At 33.9% G+C, this 17,704-nt stretch overlaps 2 protein-coding genes across 2 annotated transcripts; one reads left to right on the plus strand and one right to left on the minus strand.

The window, feature by feature from the left end:
- Positions 1-1,531: 1,531 nt before the first annotated feature.
- On the plus strand, positions 1,532-10,861 carry cntd1 (cyclin N-terminal domain containing 1). The gene is made up of 7 exons (XM_059325101.1): positions 1,532-1,812; positions 5,954-6,029; positions 6,113-6,284; positions 7,450-7,612; positions 8,833-8,977; positions 10,221-10,317; positions 10,524-10,861. Exons 1-7 carry the CDS (start codon positions 1,644-1,646, stop codon positions 10,635-10,637), a joined length of 936 nt encoding a protein of 311 aa, XP_059181084.1. The 5' UTR covers positions 1,532-1,643; the 3' UTR covers positions 10,638-10,861.
- A 36-nt stretch (positions 10,862-10,897) lies between these two features.
- Positions 10,898-17,080, minus strand: LOC131959865 (probable E3 ubiquitin-protein ligase MARCHF10). The gene is made up of 9 exons (XM_059325091.1): positions 16,986-17,080; positions 14,901-15,000; positions 14,706-14,816; positions 14,424-14,595; positions 13,383-14,238; positions 12,296-12,453; positions 12,102-12,208; positions 11,289-11,417; positions 10,898-11,113 (listed from the first exon to the last, which is right to left on the minus strand). The coding sequence occupies exons 2-9, from the start codon at positions 14,940-14,942 to the stop codon at positions 11,012-11,014; spliced, it is 1,677 nt and encodes a 558-aa protein (XP_059181074.1). The 5' UTR covers positions 14,943-15,000; positions 16,986-17,080; the 3' UTR covers positions 10,898-11,011.
- Between the last annotated feature and the right edge of the window lie 624 nt (positions 17,081-17,704).

The following is a 17,704-nucleotide window of genomic DNA, read 5'->3' on the forward strand; positions in this document are numbered from 1 at the left end:
TACCAAAACAGACTTAGGAAGAAACTGTGAATATGAACTTTCCGATAGTTCTTGAACGAATCATAACTTTTCATTTAGTAGACAAAGAAGTACCTAAAACTATGGGATGAACAGGTGGGAAAGTGGGAAGATAATTAAATAAAATAATTATCTTAAAAAAAATTAAAAATTAAAAATTAAATAAATTTAAAAATGGGTTTAAAAAATCCCCTGCATATTATAATAATGTATGTTATTTTAAATCCTTTGGAGTAGAGAAAAAAGTGTGTACATGTGCATCTGTATTTATATGTATGTACTTTATGTATTTATTTGCTTATTATTAATATTACGTATTATCTATTGCTTATATATATATATATATATATTTCTTCTCATCAACTTTAATTTATTATTAGTATTATTATTTCATTTTTTATTACTATTTGTATTCTTTATTTACTTATTACTATCTGGGGTTATATACTGTATAGAAGTCGTTTGTTTACTGAAGAAATGACTAAATAATAAAATAAATAAAGAATAAAGAATAAAATAAATAAACCTTTTGGAATAACCAGATCCTGTTAAAATCATTAAATTATGGGCTCCTCTGGGCAACTGTGAAGCCATGGTTGATTCTGCTGAGACGAATGGTTATGTGGCTAAAATTCACTAAATATCTGACATAATTGCATGCTGTTTTCACAGTTTGTTTATTTATTTTGATTTTTTAAATTTGTTTAAGCACTCGACAATGTACAATTCAAGACAGGGAAAATGTAAACAAAAGGGTTGAAATACCAAAAAAGAAACAATGGTGGAAATTTAGCGTCACAATCATACTAACACACTTTTTCCCTTAAAAATAAAAGATAAACTAAATAAACAAAGGAATAACAGGAACAACAACAACAACAACAACAACCAGATAAATAGATAAAGATTAATAAAATTAACAAGGGAGGATACAATAAAATAGCAAAATCACAAATAAAAACAGGGAAATAGGAAGTACAACCTTTCCATTTGCAAGAACAAAGACAAGAGAGGTTGCAAGTAGGGGTTGTAAAAAGCAAATAGTTCAATTTTTATATCATGTGGAGGCCCAATTTTGTTTTCCCAGTTTTCATAACACCCAAGTGGGCTCTTGGAAGACTGTTTTATATGTAAATGACCTGATCTTTTCCAATTTAAAAAAAAAAAAAAATCTTTTTAAATCTTTTTTAATGATGTATGGCATTATACCTGTCATTCTGCACAAAATACATTTTTCGTTATTCCCACTTCCAACCACTATTGTGCTGATTCTAGAGGTAAATACTTTTATATTGCAGTGAAATACAAGACAGCAGTGAGTAAAATGCAAAAATATCACACGTAAAGAATCGCCCTGAACCGACTTGTTGGGGTTCAGAGGATGAAAAAAGTTGGGGTGAAAACAGCGACAATAGCGCCATCTTGTGGAAAATATAAACTAAAGAAATAGTGTATTTATGGTGTTTATTTTTTATTTTTTTTATTTATATTTTTATTTATTTTTATTTTGTATTTATTTTTGATCTAGTCAACAACTTCCTCATTATAGACTTTTATTTTTTGTGTAAATATATCTTTTCTTATGTTTTATATTTGTTTTGAAAACGACCGTTAGTGACCGAAAAATGGCGAGGCGTTTCCTCTGCTCCGCAGGAGAAGAGATACGGTTAAAGTTTCGAGAAGCCTCTTTCGACCTGCTCACAGATTTCCTCGTTAATCTCAACAAAAGAAACAAAGAAAACCTCAACAGTTTGTCAAAATGCAGCGGAGACTTCAAGAATAAAAGACTAATGGGTAAGTAGCGTTAAAAGTTAGACGTTTACTTCATTTAAGCTAACAAACAGACATTTTAATGGAATAACCCATAGAGAGCTAATTAACAATAATGCTATAAAAGTTAGCAGTTAATTTCATTTTAGCTTACATTTAAATGGTATTACCCAAACAAATAATATCTTTTTCGTTAAACCTTTGAATTTGACCTTTGTAGGTAGTTAATTTTAAATTTAATTTAAACGCTAATTTTGCCCCTGTTAAATGACCAAAACATAGGCTGTTTTGACGGGACCGTTTATAACCGTTATTTCGTCACCCTGTTAAAATAATCGCCTAACTAATTTTTTCAAGTTTTGCAGGAAACACAAAAAACTTAACCAAAAGTGTAACATATGACATTTATTGATCATTTCACTCAAAAAGGATGTAACAAAGGATGGCTATTAGCATAGTAATAACACTGTGTGTAAATGATGTGACTTAAGAGAAATAAATGACTTAGGCAATTTTTTGCACATGCCTTTGTGACTTAAGCAAAATATGGTAACACTTTATTTTGAAGGTGTCTACAGAAGAGTCACACAAGCCTGTCAGAAACATGACATGACAAGTATCATGAGCATTAATGTTACTTTAAAGTTCATGACACATCCCATGTCATGTTTATGACACGCTCATGTCACTCTTATGTAGACACCCTCGAAATAAAGTGTTACCATATCTTGCTTAAGTCACAAAGGCCAAAAAATTGCCTAAGTCACATTTTATTTTGACTTAGGCATAATAAATCCACTTAAGTCACACCCTTGACATAGGCCATTATCTTAAAGGGGTAAAATCACATGATCTGATCCACATTACCAAAGGTGGCCGGCGTCATGAGATAATTTAGGCAAAAAATCCCAATTTTGACAAAAAATGACTTAGGCGATTATTTTAACAGTGTGACGATTTGGAGAAACTGATTTTCCAAGATTTACAAAGGCAACATTATTACTCAAATTAAACATTTTCCTGGTTGTATTAAGTGTTAATTTAAATTTTCCTACATCTCACACAGCTGTGAAAATTAGTATGTAGCTACCTCCTCATAGCAGGATGATTATATTCTCTGGTAATTAATAATTTTACAGCTTAAGCTTTACAACTATGAGGTAAATTACCATTATCTTCTTCTATTATCTTCAATTGCTGCATTTAAACAAGACTATTATTAGTAGACTTCAGTGGTGGAATGTAACTAAGTGTATTATTCAAGTACTGTAGGCTACTAAAGTGCAATTTTGAATTACTTTATTTGAGTATTTCCACATATGTAACTTTAAACTTCTACTTCACTACATTTTAGGGGCAAATATTATACTTCATCACCACTACATTTAGCTGACAGCTTTAGTTCAGGTTGAGATTTAACATTAAAAGCATGTATGAATGTACATGTAAGAAGTTAATGTTAGCCCTATCTTGACAACATTAAAATGCTCTTTACATAAATGCATAAACACCTATAATACAATAATATATTTTGGATATATGTAACAATTTGAGTGGGTCCATTCTGCACAACGAGTACTTTTACTTTACTTTTACTGATACTTTAAGTGCATTTTGATACTTTTGTACTTTTACTTAAGTAAGTTTTGAATGCAGGACTTTTGCTTGTAGTGGAGTAATTTCAAAGTGTATAAAAAAGTTAAAATTAGCCCTATCTTAACAACATTACAATGCTGCTTTCATAAATGCATCAAAAATTATAATACAACAACATATTTGGGATATATATAACAATACGAGTGCACAAGGAGTACTTTTACTTTACTTTTACTGAAACTGTAAGTACATTTTGATGCTGATTTTTTGTACTTTCATTGAAGTCAGGTTTTGAATAACTTGTAGTAGAGTAATTTCACAGTGTTGCATTAGTACTTTTACTGCAGTAAAGGATGTGAATCCTCCTCCACCACTGTAAATTACCATCATCTTCTATGGTCGCTATTATTTATGATTGCCGCATATAAACGAGGCTATTATTAGTAAAACTAACAGTAAATAGTATGTTTCTATGCTGTAATTATCCCAGCTGGGGGAGCAGACTGTTTAATTTGTGATCGTTTTAATAATTTTGACAGCAGGTGTGAATGACTAGGCCGTACAGGACTAACTGTAACCTGTCATCAGTCCTCTGAGGGCTTTCATACACCTGAAGCAGTGAGCCCTGTTATTATGGAGGCCAGTTCCCCACACAAACACCTCCAGGTAGAGGGTCTCCCAGCTGCCTGCAGCACACACATCTGTCAGTGCAGATGGGAAGTAGTGTTAACGATTTCTAATGAGCATCCATATGCTTCCTTTATCTTTACATATAGAGATAAACTAACAACTTATTTAGATACATTTTTATTCATAATTATCTCTGCTGGCTCAGTCAAGTAACAAGCCATCCTCACACTTCCAAAAGAATACTTTAGTTTATCTTTTATACTGAGTGGTCAATAGAAAAAACTGCCCAGTCACGATACACTTTATCTTGTTGATTGGTGGGTGGTGTCAAGAACCCAGCATGGCTGTGATTCACGGCTGTTAAATGTCTTCATTTCACGGCCCTCGGCTGATTTCATGCAAAAATAAGTTTAAAGAAAAGTGAGTCACAATTCCAGTAAATATGCTTCACTCACATTGAGTCAAGGATTTTTCTTTCTATCTTGTCTTTATTGGACCATCTGGGCTTATGCGTTATTTTATCTCAATGTCTGGAGGAAGATTTGTGTCTTGCTAAATGATGTAAAACATTTTTCTTTTTTAAGTTTTTCATTTTTAATATGTTTAAATTAACAAAGTGCTCATAAATGACAGTGAATAACCAATAATACCTGGAATGTAATGACTCATATTTTATTTTATTGATCCCGTTTCACAGATTTACACGATCTCAAGTGGTAGAAGAAGTACTCAGATCATATACTTTAAGGGACAGATTATACTCAAATCAAAATTACAATTTTTTTCTCTTACTTGTAGAGGTATTTATCAGTCTCGGTTGTTTTGAGGTGAATTGCTGAGTGTTGGAGATATCAGCTGCAGAGATGTCTGTCTTCTTGTGAATATAATGCAACCAGATGGCCTTTGGCTTGTGGCACTCAAGACGGCAGAACCTTAAATAGTTTTGAACAGTTTTATGTAGGATCTGTTTTCTATTTTGTATAGTTTCAACTAAGGCTGGGCGATATGGTCCAAAAGTCATATCCCGATATATTTAGGCTAAATATCGACATACAATATATATATCCTGATATTTTTATCGCAAAGTGAGAGCAAATGTTCAGTCACATGTGACATGTCACAAGTAGTTTTATTGAAACCGTTTATTTAAGTGAACATAAATACTTTATAACAGGAGTCCCTTTAAAAAAAAATTTAAGCTCCATAAAGTTCACATTTAAATAAAAAAAATATCTTAAATAAAAATAGCCTATGAAGTAAAATATGCCAATCTTTAGCTAAATATGACAAATCCTAGTAAGGGCAGCATTTATATATAAAGAAAGATTTTTTTAATACTATATCGATATATGCGATACGGTCTTATTCCATATCTTATTTAAAGAAAAGAATCATTACTGCTGAGTTTTGAAATGTATTTTTTGGCACTTGGTTGATTAGATTTGAGAGAAACAACTCTGCAACTCTCACTTAAACAGTCTAGATCATATACAGAGAAAAATGTTTTGTGGTGAACTATCCCTTTAAGTAAGAATAATAAGATAAATAAAGTAAAAGTACTCAATAGAAGTATATTCAAAATCTTATTTAAGTAAAATTAGTCATTATGCTAAATAGCTAATTTTAGAATAATATACAGTAAATATCATGATATTGTAGCTTTGTCCATAATAATGCATCATATTTCAGTAGTTGATTTTATATTTTGAATTAATCTAAATATGCATGTTGCCAAATTAATGTAGTGGAGTAAAAAGCACAACTTGAGTTTTGAAAATTTAGTGGAGTTAGAATTAGAAAATAGCTTAAAATGGAAATATAAAGTGAATATAAAGTGAAGTCAAGTACATCAAAATGATACTTGACTAAATGTACCTTGTTATTTTCCACCTCTGATGATCTTACTCTGTGTCACTCTGTTCTCTCTGCTGTTCCTCAGAATGCATCTTCCTGATCACTAAAGAACTGAACCTCGATCCACTGGCTGGATACCACGCCATTGAATTACTTCAAAGGTATAAAAGGAGCAGCACCTTTCCCCCGCCACGCCTTTTATGATATTTGTTTAGCCTTTTATATAAATCATTATCTCCCACAGGTTCATGGTCCAGCACCTTACAGAATTATTCACTACACCCACACCTCAGGGTGCAGCTGCTAATCAACCCGGAAGTTATGAGGATGCTGTGTTTGACAAGCTCAAGGAGAAATTCCCCCTCATCGTCTTCTCCTGCGTGCAACTAGCAAGCAAAATGTCTTTGCACAGTCATGTAAGTTTAATTACTTTTTTGATTGATTGATTGATTGATTGTCTTTATTTCGAACATGCAAGCAAGTAAAAAAACAACAACAAAAAAAACAAGTTTAAATATTAATAGATGAATAAATAAAAAACAAAACAAAAAAAGCAAAAAAAAAATTGAGAAGACAGACACTTTCTGCAAGCTCGAAAGGGAGTAGGAAGAAGTAAAAAAACTTGTCGAGTCCTACCCCTTAACAGGTCTCTATATCTATACACACATATATATATATATATATATATATATATATATATATATATATATATATATATATATGAATAATCAATATAGTCATATACAAATATTATAAACAATTATATATATATATAATTTTATATTTATATAATTTATATAAAATTGTTTATAGTATATATATATATATATATACTATAAACAATTTATATTACATTGTAAATACCTATACATGTATATTGTAAACTACTATATAAATATAAATATTATAAACATAAATACAATTACCATGTGTATTACAAAACTACAGTCTTTCATTCCCCTGTGCCATGGTCATGTAATAACCTTCAGAACAGCTGAAAGATTTTCTGTCCCTTGGAGAGTTTAAAGCTCTGATAAAAGAGCTGAACTAGATTTTGTGTTGTATATCTGTTCTCTCTTGTCTGTTTTTACACAATCTGTTTTATAATGTTGGTAACCATGTATTGATGTGCTATCTTTGCTAGGTCTCCCTCGAAAAAGATTTTAATCTCAAGGGAACTCCTGGTTAAATAAATAAGAAAAAATACAGTCATGGAAATATTGATTAGACCCTTTTTCTTCAATTTCTTGTTCATTTTAACACCTGGTACAACTAAAGGTACATTTGTTTGGAGAAATATAATGATAAAAACAAAAAATAGCTGATAAGAGTTTAATTTAAGAGCTGATATCAAAACATTTTTCATGATTTTCTTGATAATACCCAAAATCATGATCAAGAAAACCATGGGAAATGTCCAGATATCAGCTCTTAAATTAAACTCTTATGAGCTACCTTCAGTTGTATCAGGCATTAAAATGAACAAGAAATTGAAGAAAACAAGGGTGGTCTAATATTTTTTTCCATGACTGTAGATAACAAAATCTATATTTTTTCTATATTTTTTCAAACTTTTTCTAGATAATTGACAACAACACTGCGGTGCACTTCCTACATTCAGTCGGCCACAGTGTTTCCAAGCAGACTGTCCTGGAATCAGAGCTCATGGTCTTAAAAGGGCTTGAATTCAGACTAAATGCTCCAAACCCACTGATGTTTGTGGAAATCCTCCTGGAGGTGCTTGGTAAGATATCATATTTAGACAAGTCAAGTCAAGTCAAAGTTTATTTATAGAGATGATTTAAACCCTCAGTTGACCAAAGTGCTGTACAGTTATTAAAATACAATGAAGTCATACACAAATATAGAAATAAAAAAACAATGAAAACAATAAAATAATGTTAAAATAATAAAATATTACTAAAACAATAAAATAGTAATAAAAAAAAAACCTAAATTTAAAAACAGAGTTAGAGTTTATAAAAATAAAAATGTAAACACAGGGCATTTTATTAGGCTGTAACATAAATGAGTTCTGTTAGTGATTATGGCTGGATGATATGAACCAAAAGTCATATCCAGATATATTTAGGCTGAATATCGATATACGATATATATCCCGATATTTTTATCGCAAAGTGAGAGCAAATGTTCAGTCTAAGTCAGAGCCAAATATGACATGTCACAAGTAGTTTTATTTTTGAAACTGTTTATTTAAGTGAACATTAATACTGTATAACAACAGGAGTAGCTTTTAAAAAAATCAAAGCTCCATAAAGTGCACATTTAAATGAAAAATATCTAAAATAAAAATAGCCTATGAAATAAAACAGCCCAATCTTTTTCTGAAATAAATATATTTATATGAGAGAAGAATAACAAACATTACAACTACATATGACAAACCCTAGTAGGGGCAGCATTTATATATAAAGAATGAAAAAAAATGTAACTTATATACAGTACAGGCCAAAAGTTTGGACACACCTTCTCATTCAATGTTTTTTCTTTATTTTCATGACTATTGACATTGTAAATTCATCAAAACTATTAATGAACACATGTGGAATTATGTACTTAACAAAGAAGTGTGAAATAACTGAAAACATGTCTTATATTCTAGTAAGCAAAGGGTGGCTACTTTGAGGAATCTACAATACAAGACATGTTTTCAGTTATTTCACACTTTTTTTGTTAAGTACATAATTCCATATGTGTTTATTCATAGTTTTGATGAATTTACAATGTCAATAGTCATGAAAATAAAGGAAAAACATTGAATGAGAAGGTGTGTCCAAACTTTTGGCCTGTACTATATATATATATATATATATATATATGCAATATGGTCTTATCCATATCACATTCAAAAATATATCGATATATCGCCCAGCCCTAAGAATGATACAGTCATGTTTGTGAACAGCTGTGGTGACTTTTGAAGATGTGTCTAAATGTCGGCAGCACACAACGAGCCGTCCAGCCCGGTGGAGCGGCTCTACAAGCTGAGCCACCACGTCCTGCAGTTCGTCAGCCTCCAGAGGACGGCCGTCTTCCACTCACTGCTAGTGACGACCACTCAGTGTGTCAGCCCGCCCAGAGAACAGAGGTATCACATGTCTCTTCACGCCACATTTTCAGATTTTTGGGAACAGGTGCTTGCTGTCATGGTAGAGTGGAGCAGCTGCTTCATTATCAGTTGACTAGACTGCGAACAGCTGACAAATGTCTCTTGTTTTGGTTTCAGATTCTGTCTCGTGGTTTGTCATGTCTGCAATGCATATACCCCAAATCTGTTCAATGATGACAGCGTAGTGTTGGTGCAGTTGGTTATTAAGCTTGCAATTAATAATTTTCTGGCCACTTGGAGGCAGCAGCACCTGTCAAGTTGATATGCTCAAATTAGCAAAAAGTTGCCAAAAAAGCCAAGCATCCATTCTCCTTTTAGCTTTGTGGTGGTTTCGACAAATTCCTAAGGGAAATATACAATGGAGTTTTAGAGCTTTTTAGCTCAAAGCAGCTGCCTGTCAGGCCCTAAAGCCAAAACAATGATAGAAGCTATGAAACTGAAGAGAACTGCAATGTCAGCTTATCATTTTCTATCACTACCAGCACCTCCTTTCTTATTAGCCACTGTCATTTTATTCATACCGAACAGAAAAATATTGATTCTAGCTGCTTTTAAGGGAAACTATTTTCCTGCATTTTTGTGTCTAAGTGAATAATGGTGGCAACAATTTTTGAATTTGGTCCAGTATTCAGCGCTGCAGCTAGCAGCCATGAAAAGTCACACACTAAAATTAACAATCTGAGCCTGTCAGTGGCAAAAACAAGCACTTTTAGTGGATGTATATATATTTATATATATATATATATATATATATATATATATATATATATACAGTACAGGCCAAAAGTTTGGACACACCTTCTCATTCAATGTTTTTCCTTTATTTTCATGACTATTGACATTGTAAATTCATCAAAACTATTAATGAACACATGTGGAATTATGTACTTAACAAAAAAGTGTGAAATAACTGAAAACATGTCTTATATTCTAGTAAGCAAAGGGTGGCTACTTTGAGGAATCTAAAATACAAGACATGTTTTCAGTTATTTCACACTTTTTTGTTAAGTACATAATTCCATATGTGTTTATTCATAGTTTTGATGCCTTCAGTGAGAATCTACAATGTAAATAGTCATGAAAATAAAGAAAAACGCATTGAAAAACTGGTCCTATAACTGTCCCCATTAGTAACTTTCACAGAAAAACTTTGGAAAACAGGGTTCAGGTTGAAAAAATACTAAAGTTTCCCTTTAATATTCAATCAATCCACTTTAAATAGAGAGAAGTTTGTGACAGTGACTGAAGACTGCATGCTGCTTGGTGTTGGTGTCATCTCCGTGGCTGCTTTCATCCTCTCCTTCAGAAAGTGGGAACAGGTGAAACATTGAGTTTTATGATTAATACAATCCTAACTCCATTCATAATAGCATTTGTTTTCAGTGGACGTAATATTAAGCCATATTAAAGCATTGCAAGCCATCTACCTTTTTCTGGTTTAGTTCATGTTACGCACTGAATCTGTCACAAATACAGTTTATGTTGATGTTGATGCTTAATCTTAATACTTTTATTGTGCTTTAAGGTGGTGGGAGAACTGAGTCACATCACAGGAATCTCAACGAGGAGCATCAGCAATTTCACTCACGTGACATTGATGCACATTGTAAGAACCAGTTCCCCTTTAACATCAACTTAAGTCTAGATAACACTGAATCCTGAATTATACCTTTCTGTTTATGGTTACTTTCATTTTCTAGCTGTAGACGTTGGTGCAGAACTACTTCTTTAGTGAGATTAATGGATTAAAACAAATCTGTTAACTGAAGTACCTCATGTAACTAAATCGTGCTTATTATAGAGTTTATTATAGGAATGAACACTTAATGCTGAATCAAAATAAATATTGTATCGAACAAATAACTTATGTATATCTCATTCATCACATTGATCCACTCATTTGATTAGATGCATAGTGTTTTATTGTAATACTCCTGTTTTAGTTTCACATCAGCCGAGATGTTTAAAAAAAAGAAAGAAAAGAAAGCAGAGTCCTGCTGCGTGTCAACTGTCTCAGTCACTGTCACTAGACGCCTCTGTTGAGGGGTTCCTCCCCTCATGGATACTTCTTAATCTCCTCCTTATTAGTAAGGGAAAAGATGGCCATACCCGAACCTGTGGACAGGAGTTATAATACAACTTAATACCAAAAATTTAAAGAAATTATGGCATTTCTAGTAACTAGTAAACAAAAACTGCCATTGTTTAACAGTAAAATAACTTTTAACTAAGGTTTAATTAAGTTTACTTGCTTATGGTTATTATAAAGTGTGTATAATAATTAAGTTACCCTTGGGACTGGGCAGGGTTGTGGCAACATCCGAGGATCTAAACCTCTCAATATCAACGTCCTGAAGTTTAACACTTCTTCTCCTCTTCCGAGATCCCTCACCCTGCGCCCCTCAGGGATCCTCTCCACCTAAAACAGGAGGGAGCGAGACAAAGGACGCTCAGAATTCTGTTCAAGCTCGGCCTGTCATCATAACACATTTTTAGGACGATATATTTTCCCAGAAACTATCACGATAAACGTTAGTATTGTTGTATCGATTTTGTTTTAGTTTTATAACGATATTAGAGCATAATAAGTACATCCTTTTCCACAGCAATGAAATTTGAAATTTTGAGAATATTAAACATTGGAATTGAAATGTGGAAAAGAAATATTAAAATATCCTTGATAAATAAAACATAAATAAATAAACTACAATCAAAACAAATAAAATAGACTTTCAGGCTCTGTTAACAAAACATTGCAATGAGATATTCATTATGTATTATATTACTTTAATAATTAAAATAACATATAAACAGCTGGAATGGCTGCTTAGAGACATTTAAATAATTTACGATGTATTTACACAATAATCCATCTTATTATTATATAGGGTTTTTTTGGCAGTTCATACTGCCTGTCAAACATTTGCAGCATTACTTTAAACACAACACAAGAAAACGCAAAAAGTCAATATATTGAGTCCATAAAAAACTATTGTGTCCATTATTATATATCGAACGATAAGTCGATATATTATTTATCATGACAGGCCTAGTTCAAGCAGTAAATTGTATCCTGTCCTTTGGTGATTCTGTCTCAGTTTACCTTTCGGCGTTGTTCTCTGTAATATTTGTCCAAGTCCAGTTGACTCGGGTCCAGTAACAACATCCCGTGACAGAGTTCACATCTTTTGATCTTTTGAGGCAACGACCCTGAAAAAATGGACACAGAACACACTATGAGTTGTTATTTGCATTATATGTTGTTCAGACTGTCCCCATCATTATCCGTCTACTCACCTGAATGGATTTTGGTCCTGATCCACGTCCTCAGGCAGTCTAAGTGAACAAACTTCACTGTCCCTGAACACAGGCACGGTGATATCAGCTGGTTGCTTATTGAATTATCGCTGCTGTGGCAGATCCGACACTGGTCCTCCTCTTCCTCCTCTATAAACCTTCAGGGAGTGGGACAGGACACAATTCAACTTTAGCTTGATTTTATACCCCGAGACTTTTATACACACCTGGATCACGAGAAAGTCTTGAAGTTTGAGAACATTTAGTTTTAACTGATATTTACCAGTGGTACTGCCACCCCTGAATATATTTTATTGACTTTTCCTATTATATTAAATGCATAACAATAATGGCACATAACAGCTAACAAACTGTACAATTAACTCAAACAGTAAATGCAATCACTGCAGGAAAAAAAAGCAGTTGGGATGAGCTTTGAGCAGATTATTTCCTGTGAATATTGCATTGCATCTAGATGAGTTTCCCTGTTAGTTTGAATAACTTTTTGTAAAGTTCTCTATCAGTTTTAAGCCTGCATATTTTGTTTTTATTATCAGCTATACAATTCAGTGCTGTCTTCTCACTGATGCTTGTTCATTCTTCAGTTTTAACTGCTTACTTTTCTAATACAGGACTAGTCTGTTCAGCAGAGAGGGAAGATTCTGTGATATAGCTTGTGTTCAGGTCTTCATCACTCCCTTATCCTGTGAGATTGTTTATAAGTTTGTACCATAAAAAAATCCACACTTGAAAAAATATCAAAGTTTTATTTAGTTCTCTTCAATTAAATGATTAAAAAATAAGGAAAAAAAAGTTGTAATACGCCACTTAAACTCAAGAAGGCTTTTCAACCCCTCCTGTGAACTCTGGCGACCCCTAGTGGCTGGAAACCAGTAAAGTGGAGATACTCTCACAATGGCACTCTGCCAGGGTCCTTGGAAAGTTTCAGATTCACTCTTTTAAATAACCACGACACAAAAGATTATTTTAATGTCGTGAAGAGAATTTCTGCTCTACTGTAGCAAAATATATGTGTTAAAGAAATAGTTTTCTAGATAACCCTGTTTTCTGTTCATCACATGCTCACCTTGGTTTGGGTCTGCATACAATCAGTCTGCTGCTATCTTGGTGACACTGGGCGCTCTGGGCAGCAGCAGCAGCTCCTCCCTCGGCTGCTGGAGATTCATGAACGTGTCTTAACTGTTTGATATCACCAAACACTCCGTCCACGTTCAGACTATCTGGCTGTCCAGAGGCGCTCTGACGCCAGGGTTCCTTGGAAGACCACAATGTGTAAGGGGTGCAGCTCAGGTATTCCTCAGTAGACTGCCTCGGACAGAAGCCTCCTTTGGGTGACGTTTGTCTGCTCTTGTGACGTTTGGGTAGAGGGTATATCTGCTTGGTGGGATCCACCAGGCGTCTGTCCAGTCTGTCGGGGATGAGTGGCACACGAGGTCGCCCTGTTTGCTCCGGGAGAGGACTGAGACTGTATCCAGGTGAATTGGTTGATGTTCTTAACAGTGAGTTGAAAGACTCAGGGCTATGTCGGCTGTAACCGAAGGCACCAGCTGCCGAGCTTGGTTGAGAAAATGTCAACGGAAAGTATGTCCCTGTATATGTGAGGTCACCATCTTCATCATCCTCCGAGGAAGAAGAGGATTCAGATTCAGATTCACTGGGCAGCTTATCAAGTGTGGGAACATGTAGGAGAGTGGCGTTGCCTCCCAGGAAGCCGTCCAGAGTCTCAGCACCGGAGAGTCTCTCAGAGTCTGTGATCTTCTCAGTGTTTGTTTTCCCGAAAAGGTGTTTCATCTTGCTGCAGCTCTTCAGGATGCCTCGGCTTTGTCTTTGCTCGCTTGCTTCCCTATGGGTAGATCCCTTTAATCCCCCGTCTTTCTCATGCTCGGACCTGCTGCAAAACTTTACATGGCGTACTTTGTTGCCTTAAGATACCAGAAAAAAAAACAACCAAAAGATATCAAACATATTGGCTTGCAATAAAAACAGTAGATATCAAATAACAGCTATAGGAGCTAAAACAATAAATGTGTCTGAAGGTGGCGGGAGAACTGGCCAGTTGTGTGCTGCCATATAACCTGCAGCGCAAAATGTATCCTAGAAAGCTTACATCTGGATGCCAGGGGGGCCTTGCCGCTGTGGGGAGTCTTTGAAGTGGCTGCCAGCTCTGCAGTCCTACTCTGGGTTTCACTGGAGAGAGCCTTAAGGCAGGACACCGAGCTTTTTTTCCACGGGCTCCCCGACTCAGACGAGGCACTTTTCCCAGAGCTGCGGGGGGACGGCTGCAGGTGGAGAGCAAAGAGGTTTTGGAGTGTAAATCTGGATGCTGCTGTGCTAAAATTGGTTAAAAAAAAATATGCACAGCTGGTGCAATTTCTACATAAGTTGTTACCTTTGAGGCCCTTTTTCGCGGTGACATACTCTTCAATGGTTTGGATAGAGCCGGCATCTCTTGTTTCACCTCTGTATCTGCCCTCTCTCTATCCCACATTTGATCCTGATTCTGATGGATAAAAAAAGAAAACAATGAGACATAGTGTGCAAAGAAAGAAGGTTTTCTGTTAAACTATTTAGCAGCTTTCAGTACCTGATGGTCCAAATCTCGTTGTTGCCTATGCCACCAAAACATGTCCTCAGTGCTGCTGATGTTTTCAACGCCCTGTCGCTCCTAGTTTTGAGGTACAACGCTGGAAGACAAAGTAGTTTACAGTGTCTGGGACATAATTACAACAAAACAGATGGCAGTTATAAACACTGAACACAGGCTCAGGTGTGAAATAATCCTGAGAAAAGCAAGAGTGTAGCAAGGTGTATCACCTGTATCCTGTCAGGTGTGCTGACTGTGTCCCCGGACGTGTTTATGAGAATGTGTTTGTAGTAATATTTTAATAATGGCTAGATTTCTTTTAAATTAAAGTTTTGTGACATTAAAAATTACTTTATAAACGTTTTTAATCCCCCCAAAAATAAAGAAACCCTTGGATTTAAAGATAATATAATTAACTGTATTTATGTTTATTTTAATGTATTTATTTTCTTCTCCTCCTCAAAGTATGCTGCTTGGTGTTATTGTTAGATTTATGTGATGATAATGCCTTAGTTGCAGATGTTTAAAAAAAGTGGAAAAAAGGAGAGGAAATACCCCCCCCCCCCCCCCCCCCAACTTTACATTTATCATTGCATATGTGAGTAGAATTTGACAAAAAAAAAAGATTAAAAATTAAATGTACCATTTAATTGTGTAGATATGCTTAATGTTCTTTGCAAAAATGCAAAGTCTTGGAGGAAAATAGTAAATAAATCTGGGTATGTATGTGGAAAATCAACATTTTTGAATAAGAAATATTAATATTTCATTAAAATAGCAATTCCACACTGAAAATACTATGAAAAATATGTAATAGTCTTGCTCATTTCCTATTTTTAACTATTTTGTATAAAATTATTGCTTATTTTCATTAAATACTGGTTGTTTGGTTTGTTAAATATCAGTCTCATAACTATTTAACATTAATAACAATATTTATATTTTTTAAAAACAGTTAATCCTGACAATTTAAGGTTTTTCATGCATGAAAAATGAAAAACATGACAATATTTTCATCTTAGATGTAGCTATAGTGGCATTAGTGCTATCATAATGTTGTTTACGAATAAAGTACTGAAAAATAATGTTCTATTGAGGCATTGTAAATCGTCACACTGTTAAAATATTCGCCTAACTCATTTTTTCAAGTTTTGCAGGAAACATAAAAAACTTCACCAAAAGTGTAACATATGACATTTATTGATCATTTCACTCAAAAAGGATGTAACAAAGGATGGCTATTGGCATAGTAATAACACTGTGTGTAAATTATGTTACTTGAGAGAAATAAATGACTTAGGCAATTTTTTGAACATGCCTTTGTGACTTAAGCAAGATATGGTAACACTTTATTTTGAAGGTGTCTACATAAGAGTCACACAAGCCTGTTAGAAACATGACATGACAAGTATCATGAGCATTAATGTTACTTCAAAGTGTCATTAATGTTCATGACACATCCCGTGTCATGTTTATGACACGCTCATGTCACTCTTATGTAGACACCTTTGAAATAAAGTGTTACCAATATTAGTGTCAACAATAAAACACTGATAAACTAAACTGATAACTAAACAATCTCCCTCTAGCTCTTCTTTGCTGGGTTCTTATCTGATGCCTATGAATGTGGCAAATTGTCAAAGAAGTGATGATCTTAAAGGGGTAAAATCACATGATCTGATCAACTGAGGGTGTAGGCGATTTTACCATAGGTGGCCGCCGTCATGAGGAGATGATTTAGGCAAAAAAAAATTTTTTTTTTTTTCAAAAAAATACTTTTTAACAGTGTAACGAAACGTTGGGCACACATTAACGTTAATTACTCTGACTTTTGTTCACATTTAAAAAAAAATACATTGAAAATAGACACTGATTCAGATAAATATTGCTTCATTGTTACAATCTGAGCCTTCTGTTGAGTCAAAATTACAATTTTAAACAAGATCACTTTGATTTGAAGCAGTTAACGTTAGCTAACCGCTAACGATATTTGAATATAACTGTAAGCTGTGTTTCGTATCAGATAGGTAATAATAATCCATTATTATCATTAACTAAAGTAATATTAAACATTTTTTAACTCACTCTTTAGACGGATCGGTGACAGATGAAGGCAGTTACAGGACGCAGTCAAGTTGTAAACAAACAGCCCCCACCGTGTTGTTGTTATTCTGTTCAAATGACGCGTTTCCATGGAGACCCGTCTTGACTGCATAGACTTGACTGACGCTCACCATGGAGACGATGACGTCCTGAGGGAATTGCGTTGCTCCAGTATGTTCGGTGAGATTTAACAACTGTAATTTACGTGCTTTATTTCAAAACGAATACCTGACTTTCAATAAAGTTTTTAAAAAAGTGTTCGGTGAGACTGGAGAGGAGTGAAAGTACTAAAACTAAATTAAACTTCACATCTAAAACAGAAAAACAATAAAACTAATATTAACACTTTCATTTTTTAATAGCTTATTTTACAGATCCATATCTTATGAATAGCTGAGGTATCTTTCTTTCAACCATGTTTAAAAACAAAACAAACAAATAACAGCAAAAAGGCCTAACAACTTACTGTTATGATGTTATGAACAGAATAATCAGTGGTAGAAAAAGGATTACTGCAGTAAAAGTACTAATACCAAACTGAAGAATTGGTCCCGCATTCAAAACTTACTGAAGTCAAAGGACAAAAGTGTCAGCATCAAAATAAAGTATCGAAATATATTATTGCATTATTATTGTATTATAATTATTGATGTATTCATGTAAGCAGCATTTTCATTATTTATCAACATTTCTAATCATTT

Source organism: Centropristis striata, chromosome 21, assembly GCF_030273125.1.
Source record: "Centropristis striata isolate RG_2023a ecotype Rhode Island chromosome 21, C.striata_1.0, whole genome shotgun sequence".
Classification (NCBI taxonomy): Eukaryota; Metazoa; Chordata; class Actinopteri; order Perciformes; family Serranidae; genus Centropristis; species Centropristis striata.

Excerpts from the sequence above, each read along its gene's own strand:
- cntd1 (XM_059325101.1), top strand. The coding sequence starts at position 1,644 with ATGGCGAGGCGTTTCCTCTGCTCCGCAGGAGAAGAGATACGGTTAAAG. Across the intron at positions 6,030-6,112 it reads GCCATTGAATTACTTCAAAG|GTTCATGGTCCAGCACCTTA; the intron begins GTATAAAAGGAG and ends TATCTCCCACAG. Across the intron at positions 6,285-7,449 it reads AAATGTCTTTGCACAGTCAT|ATAATTGACAACAACACTGC; the intron begins GTAAGTTTAATT and ends AACTTTTTCTAG.
- LOC131959865 (XM_059325091.1), bottom strand. The coding sequence starts at position 14,942 with ATGTTTTGGTGGCATAGGCAACAACGAGATTTGGACCATCAG. Across the intron at positions 14,596-14,705 it reads CGCGAAAAAGGGCCTCAAAG|CCGTCCCCCCGCAGCTCTGG; the intron begins GTAACAACTTAT and ends CTCCACCTGCAG. Across the intron at positions 14,239-14,423 it reads GGCCCCCCTGGCATCCAGAT|GCAACAAAGTACGCCATGTA; the intron begins GTAAGCTTTCTA and ends TGGTATCTTAAG.